Source organism: Galeopterus variegatus, unplaced genomic scaffold, assembly GCF_000696425.1.
Source record: "Galeopterus variegatus unplaced genomic scaffold, G_variegatus-3.0.2 Scaffold1391, whole genome shotgun sequence".
Taxonomy (NCBI): Eukaryota; Metazoa; Chordata; class Mammalia; order Dermoptera; family Cynocephalidae; genus Galeopterus; species Galeopterus variegatus.
The window spans coordinates 148,551-172,369 of NW_007727502.1; the positions used below are offsets into that span (position 1 = coordinate 148,551).

Below are 23,819 nucleotides of genomic sequence, written 5' to 3' on the forward strand. Positions count from 1 at the left end.
GGGGGGGGGGGGGGGGGGGGGGGAGTGATGTGGAGGTCTTAAGAAAATAGGAGGCTAATTATTCTAAGATTTCATGACAAGAAAGTATGTCCTTAGGTGTATAACTCACCTGCTTATGGGTAAAATCTCCCTCTGTCAGTATAACAGGCTTTACTTCTAACATTTTTTAGGGTCTACAACATCTATAAAATTCTTTACTTCTGGCAAGATTTTTCCACTTTGGTATTCTGGCATCCTCCCACAGAGCAAATGTGCAAATCTGGGCACAATTCCTACCTTATTCAGAAGACAGCATTTCTACATCAATAGAGGACTTCATTAACAATTAAATTACAAGTACAGGACTTCAAAGCATTAGGATGGGACACTTTTTGTTTCCTTATTTAGATGAATGCATTTCTATTCTCATTTGTTTAAAAGGCAAATACAAAACTTCTTAAAATGGACGTTAAAAAAAAGATTACTAGCAGAGTAAACATGAAGAAATGGCCTAGTTGAGAAGTGAGGATGTTCTCTGGCCAAAGTCAGCATTTAAGATTCTAAGTTCTAGGACCTACTTCCTCTATCAGTTAAACATTTCCAAACTTCTAAATGTGCTGGGGCAGGAACAAGGCTCCCATGCAAGACAAAGACACTAACTGAGAGATTCCTGGATGAAAAGTACAACAAAGAAGAGTTTAAAGTAGTGCTGCTTCAAAGCTCAATTCAAATATTCTAGCAAAGGAAGCACCCACTACAGGCGAACACAAGCATTATCCATACAAAAAACACACAAACTGCATTTACATACTAAAATTGGAAGTCATTTCTGAAGAGGTGAAAAGGGAGAGAGAGAAGTAAAGGGAGTGACAATTTTAGCTAAACACCGTTGACATCAAAAGAAATGGCCTCACCTCAATATAATTTCAAGAAATTAGCCACACATTCCTAGATCAGAGGGTAGAAAAACAGAAGTTAAACTAAAACCGATGTGGCAATAATAAAGCACAGAACAGGCATGCTACTTTTAGCATTTAATAGACCCCCCAAAACATCCAAATATCATTGTGATGGTTAATTTTATGTGCCAACTTGACTGGGCTAAGGGATGCCCAGATGGCTGGTAAATATTATTTTGGGGTGTGTCTGTGAGGGTGTTTCTGGAAGAGATTAGCAGTTGAACAGGTAGACTACTAAGAAGATCCACCTTTACCAATGCAGGTGGCATCCTCTAATCCTATGAAGGCTTGAACAAAACAGTCAGAGGAAGGCCAAACACGCTCTCCACTTGAGCTGGGACTTCCATCTTCTCCTGCCCTCAGGACTCCAAGTTCCTGGTTCTTGGGCCTTTGGACTCAGATGGGGAGTGCACCGGCCGTCCTGGGCCTCCAGCTTGCAGATGGCAGGTCATGGGACTGCTGTCTCCATAATCACATGAGCTAATCTTATTATAAATCTCTTTCTTAAATCTATCTATATCTATCCTACTGGCTGTTTTGCTGGACAACCCTGATTAATACAATCATACCAAATAATAAGAGGACAGAATTAATTTTCAAATCCACTAAATAAACCAGCTGTAGAATGTAGGCACAGCCAGCAGAAGAACCAGAAGAAAGATCAGGAACAAAAAAAGTAGGGGAAGAGGAGGAAGTCCTGGCTGCTGAAATGTCTCCTTGGCTGGAAGCGTGGAAGTGGTACCCGGGAATGGTCCCTAATCACTGTTGCAAAACATGTTTTCTTGAGTTAAGATTCTCTTTTCTCTTTAAGCTCTAAATCCAGAAAGGTACTTTAAAGATTTACTTAAACACTAAACAAGTGGGTAGAAGATTTCTGAATTACACGTCTGGTGTTAAAACACAGGGTAAAGAAACCTTGAACTAACCTAGAATCTTAAAAACCAAACTATTATTATTTTGAGTTATTACTGACCTCTAGGTGCTACTACACGAGGCAGGTAGAGAAGAGCCCCCAGGTATTTAAGGGGAGAAAAGTAGTGCTACAGGGCCAGAAAAAAAAGTCTAACTAAACTGGAATTTCTCTTACCAGTGATCTCCACAGAGCTCGGAGGGAGAAATGTCCTAAAACTAAAACCAAATTCATGTTAAGCTGACTAAACACTACCAATTAAATCTAGCCTCAAGGGTCTGAAAACAATTGTCAGGGTTACCTCTTAATAAATCAACACTTAATTGTAAAATGCAAAATATGAATCTGTTCTAAAAGTTTGAATCACAAGGTCTTACACAGGCCAGGACTTATCTCCCACTTATTCAATGCCACTGGTATCTCTGCTCAAGGGGACAAGCAGGCTTCAGGAACTTCAATTCTACTGGGGAGGAGGCAGACAGAAACATGAGTTGTACACATGATTACTACAGCCCATGGTCAAAGTGTAACAATGTCAAAAGACACCACAAGGGGCTACAGGAGAGAGATCACATATGGTAAGGCAATTGCCAGGGCTTCCTAAAGGCAGTCACTGAGGTGGTCTCTGAGGGATAGAAAGTACTTGCACAGGAACAGGTGGAGAGTAGTGAGCAGGACAGGAGCTCCAGGTGGAGGCAGCAGGCATCATCAGAGAATCGAAGTTATCTCATCTGGTCAGCACATGATATTTCAAGATATACAGGGTGATATAACCTGTGGGGCCTTGAAGATCTCTGAGCAAGAAATGAAGAAGGGAGACCAAACTCATCTGGGATTGTACTGTCAAAAGTGGGTATAAAAAAGGTGAGAATTTTAACAAAAAATAAGACTGGGTTAAAAAAAATGAATTAAACAAGGGGGAATCTAAGGCTAAGGTGTGGTTAAGAGGGAGGGAGGAAAAATGACTGGACTGGTTAGGAAAATCTACTGAGATCTTAGGTCATTGCAACACTAGACACAAGAGTGTGGAACGGTGGTGGCATGAGTTATCTTGCTCTGCTCCACTCTGATAAAAACCATGTGTGACCACGGGGCCTTTGCACAGCTGGTCCCTCCCCCTAGAGGATCACTCCCTGCCCCTACTGGGTTAATTAATGCAGCTCTGAAAATACTTTTGCAGGGAATTCATCCTTGACCCTCCTCAATGGGATCAGCCCCCCAACCTGTCACAGAACAGGGTGTGGAAGCATAGAACAGGGTTCAGAACAATGCTCTTACCTCTACTGTAATTCTGCATTCATAAGTTATAAACTTAGAATTTATAAGTTCAGGACATGAAATCTCAAAATAGGTTGCTTTGGCATATTTATTATTTTGAGCTGAAGGCACCTGAGAAATGAAAGATGCAGGAAGGACTTTCTGAACTCCCCCTTTCTACACAAAAACAGTTCATCAAACTTCCATGGAGAAAAGTGCCTTTCCTATATGAGGAAGAGAAGAACACGCTTCTCACCAGAGTCTGGGAATCGACACTGAGATGGACCTGGACAAACTTACCAAAATAACCCTGTCTTCTCCAGTCTTCCCCAGTGTCTCTCTCACTCACTTCCCCACAATCTACTGCCTCCAGCCCAAATGCTTTTCTCTTATCATTTCTTCACAAATTTACTGTTTCCTTGTATAAAAGGTACACAAGCCATCTGCTCTGGCCACTTCTTGGGTTCTTCCTCTTCTCATGAGGGAGGCCTACCACGTACATGTAGAATTTTAAGAAAACCTGCATGCTCTTCTCCTGATAACGTGTCTTATGTCAGTTTCACTCTTGGGCCCAGCTGGAGACCAAGAGTATAGACAAGAAACGTTCCCCCCCCCACACACACACCACCGCTAAGCAAGGCTGTGAGCTCCCAACAGGGCCCCTGCGCCTATGCTGTGGGTCTCCATGAAATCTGAGGCGGCGGCCTCTAGATGTTGTGAGCAGATGATGTGGGAACCTGACATCATACCCCAGACAGGGCTACAGCAACGGACAAATTCAGCCACAGAAAATTCTCATGGTGCCACGGAGGTCTCCAAGTATCTGAAGAGCTGTCAGAGGATGATGGATTAGCTGTGCATTGTGTGGTCTCAGGGGGCAGGAAAGAACCAGGATTGGTGGGTCCACGTTCCAGGGAGACAGATTTCAGCTCAAGGGCAGGATGGGTCTTCACATGGTGATGACGGCCATGGGTCCCATAGCTGGACATGCATGGGCAGAGGCACCGTCACTCGGCGAGGCTGTCACAGTGGACTTGAACCACAGATGAGCACTTACTCTAATCAGGCTTCAGTTTCCTCCAGGCCCCAACTGAACTCTGGCTGGAACACTCTGGGAAGGTGCACACGCACGTGCACTGCAAGTGATTCCCCCAGCTCTTTCTCCCTGGGTGACACATGCCATCCCCGTCCCTGCACCCCAGTAGACTCAGTCCTTTCTGTACTTGCTTCAGCTTCCACTGACGTCGTCCTCACCCTAATTTCTGTCATTTCTCTATATGTGCTCTGCCCCACAGCAGTTATCCCAAGTTTAGCTCCGGTATTCATCATTCTTTTAAAGACCACATCGTCAGGTCCCCAAAGGCAGGGAGTGAGCACTTGGACCTCTGCACAGTCTGAGCCGCTGCTCCTGCTCGCTCCAGTCCAGGAGGACCCTGCCTTCCACCCAACCGACCCAAACATGCTTTAGCAGGTGCTTGTCAGATAAGTTATCTGTACAACCTTTACCACTGTGCTCACCACACCCTGCACGTACCACTCGCCCTCAATTCACTTAAGTGCCTCAGACCAGCCCAAAGTAACATGTGGTCTGCAAACACCCGCCACTGTCTGCCATGAGGGTAAGCATCTAGAAACGTTTACACAGCAAGGGACAGTTAGCCCACGACTGTTGACTCCTAACACAAAGAAGTCAGGACTTAGGTTTTGTATCTTTTTCCTCCATTCATTTTTATTGTTACAAAAGTATCAATCTCTGACATACTGGAGAAAAACAGTGGTTTGAGAGGCACCGCCTCAGGCAGTATTACTTCACTAAGTGCTAAGAACAGCAAGTCTTGTCATGCTAATTAATGGATCAACACAGGGATAAGACTATATAGCCCAGATTCCCACTGACGCTAATTAATTCTATCTCCCTCACATAATCTGGCTCACTTCAAACAAAAGGAATCCTAAAAAATATATGTTAACTAGGTTAGAGAGAGCAGTGACCACTCAGATCCAGAGACCAGTGGCCACTTTGACCAAGACTAGAAAAGCCCCCTTATACACGAGTCTCACAACTTTGCTGCTATGTCCACTGTCCTTGTCCCTAGGCATGCTGTAATTCTAGCTCACACAGTTTTGAACACAAAGGAATGCAAGGTGCTCACTAGCAAAGGATATAAATATTTTGGCCTTATCTACAGCATCACACCACACTGTCTTTTGCATTTAATGATGTTATTAACACCCCCATACCCACACATGCACACAATGGTAAGGAACAGGGTCCAGGTTAACTATGCCCTACACACCAGCATGACAGCTCATAGCTCTACCCGCACCCCCCCACCCCCCAACTGCCTCCCAGATCACATTCAAGGTGGGGTTTTGGCAGCTGGACACAACCCATACCTCTGACTCTTGAAACTGGCATTCCGTAAGGGTCGGCTGAACTTGGCCTCACTTGTCTTATTCCCCCAAAGATTCATCAGCTACTATTATTACTGCTTCTTGTTGCCACATCACTCGTCTGCCCTTCATCCATTCACCAATCAGTACAACACTCAACACTATAGTGCTGGCAACCACAGATAAGAAATACCCGGCAGTTCCCTGAGGACATCCCAGGCTGGAAGCAGGGGGACATTCCCAAGAAAACACACAACACGATAGTTCACAGGTACAATCAGAAGCGATCTATCCGCCAAGTAAGCTTTTGGCAACACTGCCCACCCCACCCCACCATCTCGTTCTTCCCTGAGCCTACATGTCACTTTAAACTCTTAACATCTCTACTAATTCCTAGTGTAGACAAAAGCCTCGTGAACTTGATTTCATCATGCATCAAATTACCGTGAAATAGATATCACAACGCATGAAAGGTGGAGCAATGGGAATGTGCTGTCCTAAAAGGCAGGTGACTGGGTAAGGAATTCAATTTTTTCTTATGCTGGTGGTTTATTTGAAACAAGGCTCTAATCAAATCCACACAAGGACGACATGTAGTTGAAAGGATTGCTCAAAATAATGCACTGTGATATGCAAGTGATGCACAGATAAAAGCCGAAAGCAACCACGTGAACGTGACGGCATGGGGTGTGACACACAAACTGGAGGCCTAAGACACATTTCTAATTCTGAATGCTTTCGTGCCCTTTAACCTACTTTTTTACTTCCCCAAAAGGCCTCTTTGCTTTAAAGTACTCACCAAAACTTTACTTGGGGATCAACCTGGGATGTTGGCATCCAACAGAACCTATTCTTCAAATAACTCATTTCTACTAACATAAGAAAAAGGTGGCACTGAGTCAGGTAAAGAGATGACACATTTTGAATTTCTGAGATTGCAAGCGTTCGTGACAGCTCACTGCCTGTGGCACAGCACTGTACAAGACCTCCGCAGCTACCCTCTAACCAAGTGGCAAAGCACAGCAGCTCTCTGCAGACGGGTCAAGTGCGAGGGCCAGCCTCCTCCAGCTCTTTCCTCCGTCTCACCCCCACCCCAATGGCTTCTCCCCAGAAATAACTAGACGTATGAAATCACCCACAATGAGCGGACAGAGGCATGACACCTACAAGTTGCCATTTATAGAAAGTGTTAATACTCCTCAGGAAAAGACACCAGAAATCTCCTTGGAAACGCCCAAGCTTATGCTCGCTTTGGAATTCTAGTCTGCTAATACCCATGACTGGAGCAAACCGCCTTTAAAGTAAAACTGAGGCCTTAAAGGTACTTACGGTTTCCCCCCAGGGATTCCTGCCAGGTTTGGAGGGATGGAAGGTACTCTCATGTGAGGGGGAGGATCAAACCCCACCTGGAAACAAAGATAAAGTGTTGCAGACTCAGTGCAGGCAAGGCAGGCACTTTGTAAACATGGACAAAGACTTTTCATAGAAATTCATATATCCCCAAAGCAATATAAATGGGAAGGAATAATAACAGGGCCTAACACTTAACAGAAAAAGTAATGCAAGAAGTAATATAACCACCTCTAAACACCACAAGACACACTTCTTTTGGGGAAGGTGGATCTATTTAGGCACCGAGAACCAGCTTCCCATGGTAAACACAAGCGTACTTCAAAAAGTTCACGGAAAGAAAAGTTCACGGAAAGACTCGTATTCTTTATTTCTATTTTTCCACAAACTTTTTGAACTGCCCTTGTACTTCCTGCAGATTTAGGACGTTCTGCTTTGCCCGAGCAAGCAGAGAGCAATGTGTAAGTCAGGATTTCTCAGCTCTGACACTACTGACGTTTTGGCCAGACAGTTCTCTTCGTGGAGGGCTGTCCGGGGTACTGGAGCACATTCCATAGCATCCCTGGCTTCTACCCTCTATGTGCCAATAGCATCCCCCTCAGTTGTGATAATCAAAAATGTCTCCAGATACTACCAAATGTCCCCAAGGAGGAAAGTCACCTGTAGCTGCATAGCACTGGCCTAAGTTATTACTTAAGGATTCATTCGTCGATCTCCTACTTTGTGCACCCTCAGGACAGCATTCTAAGCTTCCCTCCTCACCTGAACTCTCTGCCCTACACTACACAACCTTTCCTATGAGTGTAACAGGAGGAAACAACAAGGAACTCTAATAACACCCCAAACTATTGGAGGTAATGCTATCTTAAGAGGGGAGAAGAGGGAAAGGTACGGGACATTTCAAACAGCCAGCAGAAATTATTCGAGGACATTAATTTACTATGGGTGATAATCTACACCCTTTTTCTGATGCAGTCAGTAATGATGCACAATCAGTCATACCCTTCAAATGCAGTTTTGTATCTTTTTGGTCAAAAATGAGGCTATTTGCATAGTGGCAGAAGGCAGAGCCTGCCTCACACCCCATGGCCTCACACCACCTGTCTTTCTTTTTTTTTTTTCCCTTTTTGTCTTTTTTACTGACCGGTAACGGGATCGCAACCCTCGGTGTCGTGCCCGTACCGGGGACCGGCAATGGGATCGCAACCCTCGGTGTCGCGCCCGCACCACACTCAGCCAGTGAGCGGGAACCGGTCTCGACATGGGATCCGAACCCTCAGCGGGAGCGCACTCTCCAGTGCACCACCACGCCGGCCCAACACCACCTGTCTTTCTACCTGCTGCACCAAGGTCACTTCTTATGCATGAGTCACACTATCATGTGTGAAGAGTAACACAGGCACGGGAAGAGAAAGCTGTGGCTTCTTGAATGTTTTTTCCTGAGGCTTAAAGAGAGAAAAGAAACCACCTCAAGAAAACGAATGAAAAGGCTTCTGTGAGCCACTTGAATCATCTCACTGCCTTCAAATAAAAAATTCTACTTTGGTGGGAGCAAACCAGATGTCCCCTGAACCACTGAAGGAACCTCTAAACGCTGCCTTTTTTCATCTATGAAAACAGTAAAACAAAAAGCATCTGGCCCAGCGTGTTGATGAAAGCTGGCAGGAGGAAGGCAAGAGAGGGGGGACACTGGTCTGTGTCTGGAGCAGTGTGGGGCTGGCGGTGGCCTACCATCGGGGAGCGCCCGTAGGCCACCACGGCGGCTGCAGCGGCGGCGGCACTCATCTGGGGGGACATGTTGTGCAAGCTGGCATAGGCGGCGCCGGGGCTGGTCAGCTCGCCGTTCATGCCCGCGTGGGGAACCATCCCGAAGGGAGCAGGGTATGGGCCGGGCACTGCCAGGGGCGTCCTCAAACCGGCTGCTGAAAGGAAACACAAGCGCCCATAACTCAAACCTGACCAGCAGTTTTAGTGTCATCTATTAGTGTCACTCAACACGGGGAGAGAGGAAGAAGGGGGGAGAGGGAAGGCTTCCAGGGACAGGAGCAATCACCTCCAATTCATAGGCTGGATCCATTCTTCCTCCCCAGAGCTGAATTCATCTCCAAGGAAGAAAAGAACCCCAGGGAAGCACAATTTTCTCATTGGTGTACTTGGCAGCACTGGGAATCCTCGGGAATTAAGTGGCATCACTGTACCCAATTTACAAAGGGAAAACAACCAAGGCACAGGCACTCAGTGTTTATCTGACTTGATATCAAAAGAAGATTTTCTTAATAAAATCCAAGACTTCTCCTTCAGTCTGAACTTTCCATTCCCTGGTTGCAATTCCAAATGAAAACCCAGTCCTGGATTTATGTAAACCAAAGCACAGGTTTAAGAGGAATATTCTGGTGCTTATCTTCCTCTGGGCCCAGGTTGCTGTTTTTTTCCTTTCCCAGTGGGGGAAATCAAGTTGAAAGTTTTGAGTTTACTCATTGGCTGGAGTCTCAGTGAAACCCTCCCAATTCCTACTGGAGAGACCACTGACTCCTGAAGGAAGGACCAGCAGAAAACCAGCCAACTACAGTCAGCAAGAAGCACACCTGTGCCAGCCAAACCTGCCGTTTCAGTCAATATTAGCAAAGTCAGACACGTAATGAGAGTTTGGTAAGGAGCGTGTGTTCAGAATAATCATCAGAAACTTTACTGGAGTCCCTACGATTCAGATTATTTGGAAATAAAAGAAAAGCTGAATGTAAACAGTCGGAGACAGAACAGGGTGCAGCTGCTGAAACCCAAGGACAAACATCTGTTTCTTATCACGGCTTTTTCAGAGATAGGAAGGAGAGTGGCCCTAAGTGCATTTCACATGCGTGGAGAAGTTAACAGACAACAAATCAGGCTGGGAAAGGGAGAAACAAAACACAGCCCAACAAGAGGCGAGGCTCTACCCGCTTGGTTGACGAGGGGGTCCATGGCTGGAGGCTTGCCGAGGCCTGGACGCAGTCCTGGAGTGGCGCTGGTGCCCGGGGTTGGCATGTCGCTCCGAGGCGTCGGTGTGCTGGATTTCAGAACAGGCGTGCTGGCTTTTTCATGCTGGTATCATTAAACAAATTAAATGAGTATTATTTTTAATCCAAGCCATATTACACAATTTATCACAACAGCAGCTGGGACACTGGGCACCTTCTAGCTACTCCCTCTGCCAATTTTCATAAATCCACACAATGTTGACAGCATTAACTTGTGAGCGAGAAACGTTGACCTTTCCTCTTCCTGCCAGAATTAAAACTCAAGCTAGAAACACAGAACATGATCACACTTCTTCCTCCGCAGATTTTATTTTAAAAAGTATTTTCCATCAGGCTTATGGACTTTGGACCAAATCCAATGTAGAATGATGGCCACCGAGAGAACAGTTCCCAATCACTCAGAAATACATGCCCCAGCCGCCAAGAATGTCCAAGAGAAGACCCCTTGTCTAGTCTGGGCTTTCTGTAGCCCTGGGATTGAGACTAACAGTGAAAGACAGCAGGCCCATCGATTTTATGAGAAGCAAACCAGCATCTCACAAACAAAAGCCCTAGAACTAGCCTTATCATTTTGTTTGAAATATATGCCTAAAAAGAATAACCTTTTGGAGTTAAGTGTCACCGCCCACTTGCCTACATAATCAATGTGGACTCACCAGTGCAAATGAGAGACTTAACACCTTCAGGAGTCGAAACAGTAACAGGGTTACAGGGCGTCTCTTTTGCCTCTCAACCATTCATGTCTTTTAAAACACACTCCAAGAAGTGCTACGGTGTGGCAAAGAGCATTGAATCTGGCCTTGGATCTTGGGACAGGCTGCGTAGCCTTGGCAAGTCATTCAGGCATTCCTCTCCATCACTGAAATAGGATAATGCCTAGGGGGACTGTGTAGGGATTAACTGCAGGGTTGCTATGCGTTAAGAGATGACACATGCCACAAAGTTTGTTGAATGAATGAATGACCACAAGAATGGGCCCTGATGCACATCACCATTCTGATGAGCTCCCTAATACTGGGGGCATGCTCCACAACATGCCCTCAAACTGTGGGTCAGTTTACCAGGCAAGTGGCCAGCTTAACGAAACGAGGACCCCTTAGAACGTAAGAGGTTTGAATTGTTTGGGCATTTTCAGCTGGGAAGTTTCAGAGAGCTTTGTGCCAAGAACAGGAGGCAATGAACATGGAAGGCCGTTCACGCTCTCTCATCGTGGCCCAAAAGAGATGACTGACAGGCAAAAAGGAAATACCACACGGGGACAAAGAACAGAAAGATAAGTTTCCCTTCTAAACACTTACAGATACAACCCTCAAACAGCAAAATGCCACCGTTTCAAATTCTTCAGGGTCCTCTGATTCACAAACACACACGCACACACACACACACACACACACACTGCTAAATAGGCAAGTGCCAGTTCTCTTTACCTACCAAGCTCATTTCTTTGGATTTCAAAGAAGTGGAACTTCCCGAGGAGGCCGTGGATGCCGGGCTGCTCGAGGCGTCTTTCTTCAGCAGGCGGTTTTTGTCGATTCCGTTCTCCCGGGGTGAGTGGGCAGGGCTTGCGCGTGGAGAAGAAGGGTCCTGAACGAGCATAATCAAAGGTTTTCGTGACTTAGCCCATCACAGTAGCCCTTTCCCTTTACACACTCTACTTCCACACTACTGCTCTAAATTAAAGGAGAACGCTGAAAGTCCTTTAGCTCAGGCTGTGCAACATAACTAAAGCACTGTTTTCATGAACAAGGTGGTGTCTGTAAACACACCTGGGAGCACACCATAAAGAAAGCAACCCACAAGCAATCACAACCCTCCTCACACTCAGGTACTCTGCCTAGAAGGCACTGGAAGGAAGGAGGAATCGGATACCAACTTAGAAAACCGAAATGACTAGGCAAACAGATTTTTTTTTTAAAGGAAATAAAAGTTGATGTCAGGCTATTATTGCACTGAACAAGAACAATCATTAAATGCTTCATCTATAAAGTTGCAAGAGACCAAAACACTGGGTTTCTACTTCATCCGTTCACTGTTGGATTTTTCTCACAACACTACTCAAGTCATTCTGAAGATCAAGTTTGATGAAAAGAATGGTTACCTCATTAGACACATCCACAACTAAGTTGTCATCACTTTTGTCACCATCGCTCTCCTGGAAAGAAGAAATTTTAATGTCATTTAGTAAAGGCTAAGAATGGGTTTGAGGCCCAGTTAAATCTCTTTCTATTGTTCTTGGTAGCAGACAGGTTAAGAAACTCCCTGGGACATGCCTGCAGGAGCTCTTCCAGCTTGCCAGCCCTGGTAATCAATACCACTCCCCCACGCTTCTCAGCTGACCTGGGGCTATACAAAGCTCCAGGCAGGAATTCTGCTGCAGCAGCAAACCAGCTCCCCAGTCACAACTTGCTCACAGGTGAGGGCTACCGCTACCTGCAAATAGGTGGCACACCATAAGGGCTCAATAAATGTTTGCGACAGCCCAATCTCTCCTGTAATCTAAAATTCCTCTTATAACCAGAAATCTGCATTCCCTTATATCAGAGCTCTTTTTCCACCTGCTTTCAAATTAAGTACACAACTTCATGTCATTGTTTTTACATGTATTACCTTGAAGGCAGCCAGCCAACTCCTGATTATAGAGACAAATTTACTTACACCAATTGTCCACAGGGTTACTGTGAAAACAAAACAAATACAAACCTAAAAGCAACAAAGCTAGCTACTGGATAGAATAAGGAACCAAGATCTAACCTTATGCTAAGAATAAACCTCTTCTGCTTAGATTATCTGTGGGGAGATGGAAGGAAGAAGGCAATGTTTAGGGGACACTGGCATCCTGCAATAGGACTTTTGTAGTCTCTTCATACAGCTGTAAAATTTGCTAATCAGAGGAAACTCCAAGGTCACAATGAGTTTGGAAAAGATTCAGAAAAGCTGTTCAATTTACTGATGTGATCACTCCTGCTTCAAGTTTGAGGCAGGCTAAAAAAGTCTACTTTCTTAACCCAAAGGGCTTATGTGCTTTAGTGCAGAGTAATACAAGGGGCATGTGGGGAAAGAAGGACAGCTCAATGGATCTAAATTCTTGAAAAGGAAGTAGGTCCCTAATTCAGGATCTAAACAATTCTTTTACTGGTGTCATTGTCACTTAATAACACACAAACAATACTTGAGAAATATTAATATGTACAAGTGCAAATATTACCCACGTTGGCCTTCCATGGGCCCACATGTCCAGACTAGAAAGTTTACCCTTAACTCTAAATTCAGGTCTTAAATGTTTTTTTTCTAACCACAAAAAGCACTTCATATGGGAGACCCAATTTACTTTCTTCAATTGTGTCTTACAAGATATACTTTAGTCATTGTTACAAAGGCACCATGCAATTAATTCACTAGTAACAACATAAAATTACGACCAGTGAGGAAGCCTAGGTAATCCAAAGCAAGTCCATTCAAAGAAATATTTTCATGGAATAAAGAAAAAAAACTAATACTAAAGAAAATTCATTTTCTCTTAGTAAAGCCCAAAGAAAAGCACGCCCTCAGGTGTTAAGGTTGGTGGTGGTGAAAGGATATAAACTGAGAGTTTTTCCCTTTTAGAAAAAAAATTATAAAAATGGCTAACATAGTGTGCAGACCGAACTGGCAAAAAATAGCAAACAATGACTTTATTATAATGGAGGTGTAAAGTCGTCCTTAAGTTTTCTGTAATTTAAGTCTTAGCTTTGTATTGAAACCTTCTGCAAATATAAACTTTCACAGTACAGTACATGCCTGTCACAGAAGATTTGAGAACTGAAGCCTTTGCCCTGGATTCTCCAACACAATCTCAAAACATGGCCCCCAACCACCTATCCAACCAGGATACCTAGTACAAGCAGGTTACAAAACCATCGCGCCAACCCACAGATTCTAGCTCACTCACTACTAAAACAACTTATCATACACACGAGCCTCATTGAGAACAACGTGGAATTATATGACAGTAAATTTCCCAATTTCTGCATGTCCTGGACCTTCTGACTTGCTTATAAACATTTAATATCACAAATGGAAGTACACGTGTAGGACATCAGCTTTGGGCAACAGATAAGGGAAGAATGACATGTTAAAAAGGTTGGGGCTGGGGTGAGGACAAATAATAACTTTTGTTTCTTAGGGTGTTATCTAACCATGGTGCGAAGTGTGGACCGATTTGAGGACCTCTAGAAAAATTTCCAATCCTAACACTGGGTTTGGAAATCTGAGCACAGTGATTAAGAATATGGATTCTGGAGCTGGGCTGCCTCAGAGCTCTGCCACTAACCGTGACCTTCAGCAAATCAGTTCAAAGCTCCAAGCTACTGTTTCTTTATCTATGAAATAGAGGTGATGATACCAAATACATTGGTTGTTGTAAGAGCTCAATAAAATAACCCATGTAAAAGCACAGGGTACCTGGTACTAACTCAGCCTGGTGCTCGAGAAATGTTACTGACGGTTGGCTCTAGGCTTGAGGTAGCCAGCAAGAGACACAGAGGCCCAGCCACTGAACTTCCACAGGACACAGCCTGCAGTTGACACCTCTGCTACTCTGTGGGCCACACCTCTTTCTCCAATGGCGACAGGGAAGTGACCCAATTCAGCATCCTGCTCTCAGACTGTTCCTGAGAACACATCCATCCTGAAAGATGGGACTACACAAGGCAACTCCAAGTCACATGGAGGCTGCAATGTTTATGACCCCAGACCAGAGCCAACAGCCACTTGGATTGGCTTGCTCTCCTGAATGTGGTTTTATCTATATTAGTGACAACAGTCCTCATCTGCAGGGTTTGAACTAGATGACCCCAAGTTTTCTTCCATTTTTACCACAGACTTAGATCACCGTGGAAAACTCTGCCCTGAGACCTAGCTCAAGCCTGAACGCAAGCCTGAATACATTATCAGGATAGCATCCAAAAAGGTAATTTGTGACACCAAAATTTTTACTCTATTTTAGCAGGAGAGGCTACCAAATTTGCAGAGCCCAGGACAAAATGAAAATGCAGAGCCCTTGTTTAAAAACTGAGAATTCAAAGATGGTGAGACCTGAGCATAACACCAAGTGCCGGGAGGGGCCATTCTAAGAGCAGTGTCCTGTGCAACCACACAGCCCACAAAGCCAGCCCTGTACTTTCATATCCCGTTATGAGCAGCACAGGCAGAAGTCTAAAACGTAATACTGCACCAGGCAGAAGAATAACTTCCAGCCCTAAAGGGAAATGATATCCTACAATGCAAGAACCTATCCTCTTTATGGTATTATTGTAAGGAATGTGGAATTACCACTAAGATCTTACAGTACGCTTGGATACTCGCTTAGAAGGGGAGCAGTAAGCAAACAAATATTATTTCAAGTCCTTTACTTACATAATGGCTGGAGTCTTTATCATCCACCTTCCTTTTCTTGATGTCGTTGGAAAATTCAGGCCCATTTCTGCGTTTGTCTGTGCCTCTGAGACTGTCTGGAACCAGGAGGGAATTACTCTGCGAGACAAAAAAATTAATCAAAGATTTTGTTCCCAAGCCTCTTTGTACACATGAAAACCCAACCTGGATGTGGGGAACTGCTATAGAAAGCTGATACCTACACAGCCTTTCATTCTCTTTAATTCGGCTCATCTAAAGACTGTGGTGGCAAACACTTATAGAGGTTTATGCACTTAAAAGGGGAACCTGACTTTGCAATCAAACCATCCAAAGCCTGGTGGATCCTTCAGGCCTCATTCAAAATGTGCTTCTGTTCTATTTACTGTTACAGGAATAAGAGCTTGCTGTTTGTATGTGGTTGTGTTTTTCTTCTTCCCACTGTGACTTCCTGGTCAGGCATAAATGGCCTATGAGCAAAGCTTGCGATTACTCTATTAGACATTATCTGTAACTGTTAAGAGTCAATGTGTACCTCTCTAAAAAGACACAAAAGAAGCAGTAGGATTAACGGCATGGTTTCCTAAAAAGCAAATCACATTTTCCAGCAACAATGAAGGAACTCTTTTGAATTCTTTTAATTTATTGCTGAAAATAAGATTTGGTGTTCCTGGCCAATAGCACTGAAATTTAAGACCCAAAGTGGGAATTTCAGCCAGCAAATCTTCAATAGCAAGGCCAGCTTCCATACACAAAAGCAGGAACAAGAAATAATCTTTTCCACAAACCACACAAGATACTTTCATTCGCATATGCTGATAGGAACTGTTGACCCAAAGAAAACAGGCATTTTAGATATTTTGGGGTCACATGACAAGATCTGACATCCCTTCAATTCCCATCTCCCCTTAGGCTAAAGCATGAGAACAAGTTACAATGAGTTCTTTTAAGTGCGGGATTAGCATATGCAAGGGGCAATTTGTTCAGTGATGTGTTGCTGCCTTGAACAATGCTGAATGAGCTGTGCAAAAACCTCCTTTCACAAAGCCAAGATAACCCCAATTTCTGAAAGATGTTGGAGAACTACTAAGAGGTGGGTGTCCAGGGCCAACAGACAATTACGTTACCTTTCTCTACCACTATTTAAAATAGAGGGGGGGGTAGGAGAAACCTTTAAGTGAGACATCTAATGCAAAAGTATGTAGTGGGAGCAAATATTTTATGGTACATTTTTAAAAGCCATGGGTCTCCACTCCTGCCCAGCCAGAGGTAACCAGTCAGGTGGCCAGCCTCAAAGCTCCCCTGTGAAAAACATGGACCCCACCATGGGAGCCTTCCGGGTTCAACCACACGCAGAGGAAACCAGAACTGGGGACCAGAAAGCAATCTGAGGCCACTTAAGGGGCTGACTCTAAAGCGAGCTGAGCTCTTTTATTCCTGACTGTTCAAGCTACACAAATGCTGGGAGGCCTGGATAAAAGAAGGTGGGAGGGACCACGCAATTCAATATACAGAAGCTCAAAGTAACGTCTTTACCACAGGGCTTGGGGCTGAAAGGTGAGCTGGCTGAATCCCTGAACTAATTATCCTTGATAAATGTCTGCTAAAAACTAACCTCTCCCACCCAGACCTAGACCCAGAGCCTGCCAGAGGAGGCAGGCGACTTAAGGAAACTCCTGCAAAGTGCTAAGGTGCACTCTGCAAAGCTGAGCTAGGAACAGAGTTTGCTCACAGGTGGGAAAAGTATTTAAATCCGTCTTTCTCTGTTCCAGATTATTTCAGCCTTGAGGTCTCCTCCTCCAGACTCTGAGCAGATGCATCAAGGGCAGGGCTGTGTCTTGCTAAACTTTACATCTGCCCAGTGCTCAGCAAAACGTGGCATAGAGTTCGTGTCCGGCAATTTTAAAGTTAAAGTCTCTCTCAGGCTGGCCTCTGGAGCCCTCCTGCTGTTTGTCATTAGCACTGGGCGTCCAATCCACTTGGCCATTCCAAAACAGTTTCTAAATGCTTTTATTTTTTTAATAATGTCAAGTGGTACTGTGAACGTAAAAGTAAACTTCTATTAAAAACAATACAACTTCTGTTAGAAACGATAACATTTCTACAGCTGAACCTATAAGACTGTCAAGCTTTGAGGCCTCTGCGTCTACATGTTAGGAGTTACTACTGTAATTTCCGCTTGAGCAGCTTAAATGAGGCTTATAATCTGAATAGGTTTTGAAATGCTTTGCAAGTGTCTCTAAATTTAGACAGGGCCAGTAATTAGCACCCCTACTTATCTGAAAATTGGCCCCATTCAACTGGCAGTCTTCAACAAGTTACAAAACAAGATGTCTCATCATACCTTTGATGCTGTAGAACTGATTCAAAACAAGGCAGCAGAGAACGGGCTGGACAGGCCTGGGAGAGCCACTGTGAGACCCAGGGGTCCCCAGCTCAGGCTGCTGCCCAACACCTGGCAGGCTTTCGACTTACAGGCTGCCCCACCAAAAACAGACCACTTCCTTCTACCCTTTTCCCGTGAACCCAGTTTTCTGTGTGTAATTGCCTGACTGTGCAGCCCTGACACTGCTGTTGTTGTCCCTGATGTAAGCAAATAGCTCCAACCTAATGAGCTTCACTGGCAGCAACAGCAACCACTCCGGTTTTTAACAACTGCCTAGGGGACCCTTACGTTTTCTGGTTCCCTTATTTGTTCCCAGAAACCCAAACATGACTGCTGGTATCGCTGCATATCTAGAGAAACCGAAAGTAAAAGTACTTTTCCCCCCAGCTGCGTTTTTTCCTCATGCACCATTTACTGTTTGTTCCCAAGGGTAGAAGATGGTCATTATGAGCCCCTTTATATACATATTTTAATAATTAAGAGATTATACCTGCATATTGACTGAATGTCCTTTTTATCCTTCAAAATTTGAGATTCTGGGCCGGCCCAGTGGCACACTCGGTAGAGTGCGGCGCTTGGGAGCGTGGGCGGCACTCCCACCCAGGGTTCGGATCCCATATAGAGACCGGTCCGCTCACTGGTTGAGCGCGGTGCGGGCACGACACCGAGGGTTGTGATCCCGTTACCGGTCACGAAAAAAGACAAAAAAGGAAAAAAAAAAAAAAAAATTGTGATTCTGTTATCTGAGTCCAAATCTACCGAATTAGTGACACATTTAAGAACCATTTGCAAAAAACTGGAGCTGAGGTTGCTTGACTTATTTAAAAAGCCCTGCATTCTGAACACAGAAGATAATTAGAACCAAACCCGAGAAGAGGTCAAAGCAACCTTTAAAAGACCTACCTTCCTCCTCCTCATCCCCCAGAGGACTACGATGTCCATTTGTCTAAGGCCAAGAAGCTCCTTCTGCCTTTCATCATGTCAAAGTAACTCCCGTCCCAGGAGAGTAACTTTTAAACCTAGTTTAGGTACAAAGAACACTTGCACCCAAATACTTATCATTTAAAATTCACACTGGCTCTTTAAATGATCACACTGAACATTCTTTTTTTTTTTTTTTGTACTTTTTGTGACCGGCCGCACCGCGCTCAGCCAGTGAGCGCACCGGCCATCCTATCCCGCGGTGGGAGCACTGCTGTGCTCCCAGCGCCGCACTCTCCCGAGTGCGCCACAGGCTCGGCCCTCACACTGAACATTCTAATGTGACATAATATGGGTGTTTTCTCAGATCTGCCTCCTCCTCCTCAACAGTCACCATCACATCTGTGTGCCTTCTCCATCTATATCTGGTATCAACAGTCACACACAGAGTCCCTTATTTATCTGGTTATGTGCCTACCAAACCAAAAATGGGAACATATACTTTTTTAAAAAGAACATTTTACAGACTACCTTAAAATGAACTGAGAATAGTCCAAAATTCCTGCCTTTCCACTCATTAGTCTTGCTACTCATAACCCAAGACTAACACTGGAAAAGCCTCAGCAGACAGCAAGAAAGCAGTCCAGGTCCACACAGCATCGGCTTCCTGTGATGACAATCACTGTGGATAATAGTCCTACAGAACTATCTGTCACTGCAGCCATCTCTTCCCAGAGTCCATTTGAAAGATTTTAGTCTACTAAATAGCATTCATCAAGTAGAATTCATTTTTCAAATATTTATTTGCTAAATAAATATTTAATCATGAATCAGTTTTTTGACCAACACGAGAACCAGTGTTACCAAACTGACTGATATACTCTAATTCTAGCCAAGAAACTCAATGTTTCACTTCACCTTGCAGCTGCTAAAATTTAAATATCTGCCAGGATTTTTCATATCCTGTAAATAATGGGCAGACTTCTATTACAAATGTCCTGAGGACTGGGATTCCAGACTGTATATAAGTTTCCCTTTAAAATTTTGTTAAGAAATAAACAAAATCATCCTATTTACCTTTTGTCTTCTAAAGGAACTCAACATAGGAGTTATACAACCCAAGGGGGATGTAACAAACCTGAGCAAATCAAGATCTCCAAACACACTGTTTTCAAAACAAACTAAACTTCTAAAACCATAATGATTTCCTATACCTTGTGTTGCACACATTTACAGATACAGACCCAAGTAAATGATCTGACAAGTCTCAAAAACAAAACTAGAACGCTCCGTAGCTCAGTACTGCACACAGAAAGAGCATCCAAAAGTTAGCACAACTGGCATGACTTTCTCTCCATTTATATGCAGAAATTATATGAGATGATTAGATGAGGTGGAAGAATAGAGAAAACATGCTCTACAACAAGAAGGCACCTCTCCCTCTTAAGAAAATTTGCAATTCCTTAAGAACATCCAGTCTCAGAGGACATCTTCACTGACAACTGGCAAATTGTTTTGTATTATTAATAGATGCTTCCTAAGGGTCAGGTCTCCTTACACTAACAGTGATGACAGACTAGAATGGCTATGACAGTGAGCAAAAGAGCTAGTCAGAAGAAAAAAGAGTAAGTGGCCAATATTACAACCTGTGTGCACTCCTTGAGCAGCCAGGTCCAAAACACAGTCTTATAACCGTGGGAACCACGTTTCATAAAACACACAGCAGGACTTTCCCCTGCTGCAGCTCAATGGATGCAAGCTAACTGGAGAGTTGGCAAAGTGTTTGAAACTGGTAGGTAAAAGAGTCCAATATGTTTTTTAAAAACAAAAATAAACATCCCAATGCAATTATAAACCACACCTTCATATGAGAACTTACAATCTAGGTAGACAAGAGTCTCCCAAACCTGAGAGAGCATCACCCAGGGGAGTTAAAAGAAAACATCAAGATTTGGACTGTGTATTACTCTTATCCTGACCCATTCTGAACAATGATGTGTCTACTGCATGCTCTGAACACCCACTCAAGAGTAAGGTAGCAAAGACCCAGCTGCTTCAATCAAGATTTAAAAAAAAAAAAAAAAACTGTCTTTATACTCTTATTCCAAGAATCTTACTTTTCTTTAGCAATTTAACAGTAATGGTTGCTCATGTCTACTGAAATATCCTGGAAGGTAACTCCAGACTATGAAAGAAAGCAAGTTAACGACATGCTGCACTGTCAGTGCTACTCAGCACTAGTTACAGAAGCCTTCACATATACTGAGACCTCCAAGCAAATCTTCTGCCAGCAAGTCTAGACCTTGAAACCACCAGCAGCAATCTGAAAGGAAAACCCACCCATGGATACAGCAAAACTAGACAGGTTTCCCTAATGTGAAAATAATGCACATTATTCAAATGGATTTCTTTAGCCGCCATGCTGATTCCCCTTGGGAACTTTTTCCTCTCTGCAGGAAAAGTGTTTGTGTCAGAGGTACAGACTGGAAACTCGTGACACCTCATTTATCCTCAGTTACACTAAGGCAGTGGGAACCTAATTTGCTAACACACTCTACACTGACAATTAACCTCTCGGTGAACATTAAAACAATTAGGTAAAGATGCATCCCGTCACATCTGTGTGCTTTCTCCATCTACACCTGGTACCAATTAAGCCATCACCCTGCCCTGTACTTTCTGCTGCAGTCCACTGGTAATTCAGGTATCCTGCCTGACATTTTGACAAATGCATTTTTAACCCATAAAACTAATGGATCCCCACTTGTCAACGACATGGACAAAGTGGAAAATGTGTTCACATGGCAACGACATCACATCTCAGAACTGGCTGTGCAGCAGGTCTGAAGGGTACATATCCATGCAAAATATGGGAAAGAGACAGCATATTCCTACACCATGACCTAGGAACTAGGCACCGTCGAATGAAAGGTGGATGACTCAGGACTGCACGGAACACGGCTGCGTAGAAGACGATGTACAGCCAGTGAGTATCGGGGCTGGATGGGACATTAAAACACATGATGCCTTCATCATCATCCTCTCATCCCCAGCTTGCCATTCTACTCTCCTTTGGGTAAGGCAAAAAACAAAACCTTTGGCAGACAAAATAAATACTATTATTTCAAAATAATTTTTAAATGACCCTCATGTCATTCCCCAACACAGGACCTGATCACAGCAAAAACCAAGCCTGCATGCCAAAACTTTTTTTTAAAACATGTTTTCCAAGAGCTACTTAGCTGGCTCTGTACTTCAGTTCTCCAGCCCCTGATGAGACACTTTCTAATGCAAAAAAAAAAAGCCCTGAAACTAGAAAGTATTATATTAAGTCAGGACTCAACTGTGAGGTATTTGGATATCTGACAGCACTTACATCCACAATTCTCCATCTCAAGGACAGACACACAGAGTTTGTTGTCTATCTATTTTCTAAAGGGGACGATAAAAATGATTTTTTTGCGGGGGAAGGAACCAGCTCAAGATGGTGGGCATTAAGTTTTCTATTTACAGAACACAAGCTGAAATCTAAAAAAGGTTTTTTTTTGGGGGGGGATGTTGTCTACCTGCTTTTTGTTTTTTTCAGAGTAAAGATGCCTTATATTCACTGTAAGTTAGATAAAACCAGGGTGTTTCTCCCATTACACGCAGGTCCAGTATCGACAGGTCAGCTACTGCATCCACATGAACAGATGCCTCTACCTAGTACAGGTACATACTGCTCCCGACAATCTAGAAACCACCGGGGCTTTCCTTTCTTCAGAGGTTCACTCTACTCACAGCAGTGATGCCAGTTTTCCCAAAGAGGACCTATTTTCTTAAGCACAGTTTTAAATTCTGCCAAAAGGGCAGTCTGCTGAGGCGACTGCTAAAGAAAACTTCAGTGTTTTCCACTGTGCCTAAAAATTGAAATTTTAGATGACTCATCTGAACTTTAGCCTGTATTTCTAGGCAATCTCTTAACATGTCAGGTCAAGATAAATTCATAAATATTTAGGCAAAAACAGCTCCTCCTAGTCCCTATTTACCTTTGAGTAAATGTTGAGTATCATGAAAGTGTGCCAGTTAATAAGAGGCTGGGATCAGTTTCATGGTCCTGACCTGCTGAGAACCATCAGTAACCACCACTTTGGCATGTGGGCCCTGACTTCCACAAATGCCTCATGCAATCTGTATTTTAAAAAGGAGAAGAAAACACAAGTAGCTGTGCAACTAAGTTATGCAACTAAGAATGTATTCAGTTGTCTTGCTAGTTTGCAAGTGGGTGGGGGTCGGGGGGGCATTCCTGAAGCACCTGCTATGCTGTCTGCTACCCTCTCCCTGTGAGGAAGCTACTACCAGCACCATTTATAGATGAGACTAGGAAGGTACACAGAAGGATGAAAAAGTCTTGCCTGTGCAGCCAAAATTCCACTCTCGTTTGCCTTTGTCCAAAATCCCTGTTCTTTCTACCACTCCCATGCTGCTGTGATCCCAGATGGTCTCTGGGAATGAATGTGATAGTTTAAAAAGTTTTTCAGAAAAAATACCAACAGTATTCTCCAAAGCAAGCCTCATGTTTTATCTCCTCCTTGCCCTCTACAATATTTAGTGTCATTATGAGAAAAAGTGAAGCAACAGGTGTTCTGATCTGGTCCTATCTCTGTCAATCGACTAGTCAAGGAGAACAGCTACAGAAGAAAAACAGAATAAAGAAACTGCTTTATGTTAAAAATGATGATTGTCACAACTACCTTTAAGTAAGTTCTGAATAAGAATTCCTGGTGATTTTAGTTATAGTGTCAATTCCAGAGTCACAACACAGTCCCTCAGACATGATCTAAATCCTGACCACTGTTAATTAAGTAACTAAGTAACTATATGACCAGAGGCACCCAACCTCCTTAATCTTGTTCCCTCTTTGATAAAAAGTATGGTGTTGACCCACATGACCTGTAAGGTAGATAAATGCTGCTTAGACTTTTCTGGATCAGGAAACCCTTTTGAAAATTTGATGAGTATGGCCTCTCTGCAGAATTATGCAGAAGACCAAAGACCTACAACACTCTGCATACAATTTTAGAGTTCATCCATGAGCCCAGCCCACATCCACACAACCTCTGCTCTGGAGTCTTCCCCAGACAACACAAGTCTCTTCCCTGTTCCAAATCACATGGGTTAGGTATTGCAGTGTTTTACATTTAACAAATATGTAACTGTGACATTAAAAGGGACAATTGCAAAATGACAGCAAATATACGCAGTGCCTCAAACAGTGC

The 23,819-nt window shown here is 43.8% G+C and overlaps 1 protein-coding gene across 5 annotated transcripts in view; it reads right to left on the reverse strand.

Moving 5' to 3' along the window:
- Positions 1-23,819, reverse strand: part of TLE1 (transducin-like enhancer of split 1 (E(sp1) homolog, Drosophila)) — an 82,695-nt gene that overhangs the window by 13,247 nt on the left and 45,629 nt on the right. For 3 of the 5 annotated variants that reach the window (XM_008576716.1, XM_008576718.1, XM_008576717.1), the window contains 6 exons: positions 15,258-15,374; positions 11,962-12,015; positions 11,295-11,447; positions 9,783-9,927; positions 8,581-8,771; positions 6,829-6,905 (listed from right to left, as the gene is read on the reverse strand). In XM_008576716.1, the coding sequence (XP_008574938.1) occupies positions 6,829-6,905; positions 8,581-8,771; positions 9,783-9,927; positions 11,295-11,447; positions 11,962-12,015; positions 15,258-15,374 (737 nt within the window). The remainder of the gene's footprint in view (positions 1-6,828; positions 6,906-8,580; positions 8,772-9,782; positions 9,928-11,294; positions 11,448-11,961; positions 12,016-15,257; positions 15,375-23,819) is intronic. The other 2 variants (XM_008576721.1, XM_008576719.1) reach the window with 1 other exon arrangement.